This window comes from Penaeus monodon, chromosome 17 (genome assembly GCF_015228065.2).
Source record: "Penaeus monodon isolate SGIC_2016 chromosome 17, NSTDA_Pmon_1, whole genome shotgun sequence".
Classification (NCBI taxonomy): domain Eukaryota; kingdom Metazoa; phylum Arthropoda; class Malacostraca; order Decapoda; family Penaeidae; genus Penaeus; species Penaeus monodon.
Window position 1 is genome coordinate 26,384,170 of NC_051402.1, and position 4,875 is coordinate 26,389,044.

General features: G+C 36.3%; 1 protein-coding gene across 1 annotated transcript in view; it reads left to right on the forward strand.

The window, feature by feature from the left end:
- Window positions 1-4,676, forward strand: part of LOC119583633 (ran-binding protein 9-like) — a gene marked incomplete in the record, with an annotated part of 56,639 nt that extends 51,963 nt beyond the window's left edge. The window contains 3 exon segments of the mRNA XM_037932220.1: window positions 1-100; window positions 2,665-2,776; window positions 2,899-4,676. The exon segment at window positions 1-100 is cut by the window's left edge and continues 52 nt beyond it. Coding sequence (XP_037788148.1) covers window positions 1-100; window positions 2,665-2,776; window positions 2,899-3,038 — 352 coding nt within the window.
- Between the last annotated feature and the right edge of the window lie 199 nt (window positions 4,677-4,875).

Genomic DNA, 4,875 nt, shown 5'->3' on the forward strand with positions numbered 1-4,875 from the left:
AGTTGAACGTATGTTAGCATTTGGAAGAGAAGTTCAACACATGAGTCAAGTCTTACGAAGAGAATTGGGCAAAAATGATCATAACAAAAAAATGCTACAAGTTAGTATTCCATATATTTTTTATATATTTGTATATTTCTGTATAAGTAAGTGTATAAATTGAAAGTTTGCACTAATTAATATTATTTATTTATTTATTTATTTGTTTTATTTACTTATTAATTTTTTTCCTTGAAGAAAAGTAATATCTTGATGCAGGATAATTGAACGTTTTATCCAATGCCAATATAATTTTGTCAGATTTTATCCTCCAATGTTTTGGTTATGTAAATGATTCAAGTCTACTTGTTTTAGGGGAAGGTATTTTTGATCTCAGAGGGGGTAAGCAGAAACTGAGGGTCAAGTTTGTTACCTTTGCATCAGTAATTTCCCATAATTGCCTTACAATATGGAACATCTGGAAATTAAACATCAGTTGAGTAATTTTTATAGTGTTTTATTTAAATGGATTATCTGGTTATGCAATTTTTGTTCCTTGCTATTGTGCCAGGTGCCACCACGGATTACTTACCCTAATGCCAATATGGTAACATAGTGCTTTACTTTATTTATGTACCTGGCACCAATGAGCGATTAACTCACTGGTGCCAGGTACATACCCTGTCCATGTTACTTTTGTTTTGCCAGTTTTGTTACCACATAGAAAGATTTAATTACTAGGCATAACAAACCTAAATTTTACCCTAATCCTTGAAATTTCAGATATTTTTTTCTTTTATAATTCTAATGTTAATGTTATTATCATCACTGATTGATTGCATTGTAACATTATTAACCCGTTCCTGCTGGGTGACCGCATAGTTGGCAGGTTCAGTTCATTGATGGAAAAATGCCCGAGTGCGGGGGGGACGTTCGGCTTAAAAGCGGGACTCCCCCGCCCATGTGGCCCCGCCGGATATCACCAGAGTTTAATTGCTCTCAGAGATTTTTGACAACCGGGAATAATGGGTTAATAACATAGCTAAAAAAAAAATATATTTCAAAAAATAAAAATGTACTATTGACTCATCAGAAGGACCCTACTTTTCTCTGATTGTAGTTTGTTGGGTATCAGCATTAGATACAGACACTTAAAGTTAAGGGTATTTTTTTTCTTTGCTTGTATATAAAATACAGCCATAAGCTACTGGGTGCCTAAAGTTATGTGTGAAGTACTGAATGAGCCAGGGGCAAATGGGAAAATGTGCACCAACTACCTGCATTACTTGCCACTTGCCAGTTTTTAGTACTGCAGTTAAATACACACAGAAAAAAAAAAGATGGAAATATATGATGGACAGAATAAATTATTATTTTGGATGAGGACAGCAGCAATGGGTGTGGCTCATGATTGACCTACTCCAGTAGTAGTTGTAGATCCACAGAATGAAAATATTTGTGTTTTTGTAAGAACAAGTAAACAAGCACACTTACGTTTCAGTTACCGGATTTTAAGCTCAAGTGTTGTGGCTGTTACTGTCTTCTATGAGAATGACCATCTTGCTTGTCAAAGATTTGCCTTATTATTGTCCTTTTGTCCTTAGTCACAGACGTTTTATTTTTAACCCGACATTGCCATGAAAATGCTGTGTTCATTTTAGAATCTTTTGTGAAATATCTCTGCACATAGATGGTTCTGCAAGTGCTTAGCCACAAAGGAGTCAATTAGTAGACCTTGTGACCGTACCTAATTTCGCCTTTCCTTGAACTGCCAGGAATTTTGCTACTACTACTACTACTACTACTACTACTACTACTACTACTACTACTACTACTACTACTATTACTACTAATGCTGTCAATAAACTCAAAGTGGGATTGGCATGTACATGCATGCCATGCCTGTCAGTTTGGGGTTAATATCTGTACTAGAGGACAATCAAAGAAAGAATGATGTGGCAGAGGGCTGGGTGGTAAGTAGCAGGTCAGCAGTGACAGTTGATATATGGATAGTGAGCTAGCAGGATCATCAAATGGGTAGCAGGTCAGCTAGAGACTATGCTGATGAGTTAAGTCTTCCACATTTTCTTGTGATGAGGAGGAGGTAGCATGAGCATTAAGGAGGGGTCATGGTCAGGGAGAGGCAAAGAACTGAAGTGATTCAGGACCCCTTATATTCACTTTTCCCCCCAATTTAAAGCAGGGGTAAAGATAATAGTGTGAAGCCTAGGTGAGCTGGTAAAGCATTATTGTTCTTTAGAAAAACAAATTTAAGATTAGTAGGTTAATTATAGATGAAATTTTTATTACCATTTTTATTTTATAATCCAGAGTCTGTCATAGTAATAACAAATTGATCATCAAGGCCAAGAGGAATATTTTTTTCTGATCAGTACTCTGAAGTGCATATATAAATGTGAACAAGAGAGAGTACATCTGTGCAATAACCCTGGTGTCAAAATCCAGATTTGAAATGCTTGATGTCGGGTCTTTAGGATATTGAAATTATTCCATTTTTATTAATTTTACGTAATAGAAGTGTAACTAAAGATTTCTTTATATTGACAGATGTTATAGGCTCTAATTTTTATATTGTTTCTTTGTATTATTGAATAATTAATTTATGATTATATTTTTGGTGCTCTACACTTGTGTGAGGTTTTTAATTTTACATTTTGTTCTCAGGATGCCTTCAGTCTGTTAGCCTATAATGACCCTTGGAACAGTCCTGTTGGATGGCAGTTAGATCCGCTTCAGCGGGAACCTGTTTGCCAGTCATTAAATTCAGCAATATTAGGTAAATTATAAACTGTCCTCTTTTCTGTGTTTTTATTGAAACATTTGATAACATTTTTGAAAATTACTGATTGAGATTTTGAAAGAAAAAGATCTGTTTTCATATTGTTCAATTGTTTACAGAGTCTCATCAGTTACCTCGACGACCTCCTTTAGAGATCTGTGTGGCACACACTAAGCAGCTGATTAATCTCATGTCTCGTTCAGGACTTGGGTCGTGTGCCTTTGCCAGCGTAGAATCTATTCTTGGCAGCCAACAGTGACACTCCCTCAATGGGCCCTCCACTTCCTTCTCAGGGGCCTCCAATCCACTTTGGACCGCATTCTTAAAATTTGTTTAAAATCTGCTTGACTGACTAGAAGTCACAAGCAGTCAGTGATGTTTTTGAGGGGTAATCCCTAATAAGTTATTAAGAGATATAGCTCAAGTGGATTTTTCCTGATGATGAGCTCGTGATACCTTGGAATTTGGGACAATGTATATTGCGCTGGTGTCAGGGAAATGGTTCACTTACAAATGACTGAAAGTAATAGAGGTTCATTATTATTGTACATAATTTGAGTTGTTCAGTTTGACAATAGTCTATCATGAAGCTCTCTCAGTGTGATGAGATATACCTGTATGAACAAAGATATTTAAAGTGGTTTATCATTTCTCATTACTAGGTGTGATAATTTATGTTGGAATATAGAGGGTGAGCTGCTGTTGATCATTGACCTAGAAACTGTTGGATTTGATGAACAAGGCAATAGCTAAAGATCTCTTACTTGAAAAGTGGAAAATTATTTTTACTTTTGTGAACATACATATATTCCACACATGTTATGCCATTGTGTGACAGTATTGGATATTGTATGGGTATTTTGATGAGTATATGGTTGAAAGAAGTGCAGCCTTCCTGGTTCTCTTTGTGAAGTTCTCATATTTATTACATTTCCTTTTTCACTGAATTTACATTTTATCAGAAAGGCAACTATGGATATTTATGAGCTGTATTAAGTTCAGATATGTTATGCACCAAATGGTATTGTATGAACTAGTGGTAAGAAAGGCAAGCTGAGGTCACTTTCACATTATTAAACACAGTCTGTGGAATGCTTGTAGAGAAGTAACATACACTTGTTTATAGTATGTGTCATCTCTTGGAAAGTTGTCCAGATAAAGTTTGGAAGAAAGTGTTGAAATTAGCATTTAGTATAAAGTTGATTTTTTTTCTACATATACATTTTTTAAGTAAATTTAATTAAATTAGCATACCTAAAGAAATTATTTTGCCTGCTGTGCAATATTTGAAATGCAAGTTTGGCTTTTAACATTTACTGTCAGTCGTCAGTTGCATGCATATTCATATACAAACATTCTGTTTCTGTGGAACATACTTGATTTAACTAAAAGGCTGTATTTGGAGGGCAGATTTAACTTGAAACAATGTTGTTATATTCTTATGCTTTGCTAGGTAAAGCTAAGAATGTAAAGCATTAAGCTGGAGTTTTGGGTCCATTTTCAGTTTGGTTGCCCAACTTGAGGTAATGGATGTAATAGATTAGTTATTGAGTGAACTGGGAAATGACATTTGGTGCACTCAGTCCCTCAATTCTCTAAGTATGGTCACACTGCTGGTCAATATCATTTACGAAATTGCTGTGTAAAAATTGCTATCACACATGAAAGAACAACTAAGGATGAGTAGGAAGTGAGGGACTGGAATAACTGTAATGCTCCATAAATCAAAATAGCTTCTTGAAAAGAAAACCTAAAACCATGACCGATTCGAAAAACATGCACCAGGATACACGATCGCTTCCTTACAGACATGCATATGCACACGTACACACAAGCATAGACACGCACACATGCAAGCATGCGCGCGCGCACACATCAACATGCGCGCGCGCACACACACACACACACACACACACACACACACACACACACACACACACACACACACACACACACACACACACACACACACACACACACACACACACACACACACACACACACACACACACACACACACACACACACACAGTCACACACACACACAGTCACACACACACACAGTCACACACACACACAGTCACACACACACACAC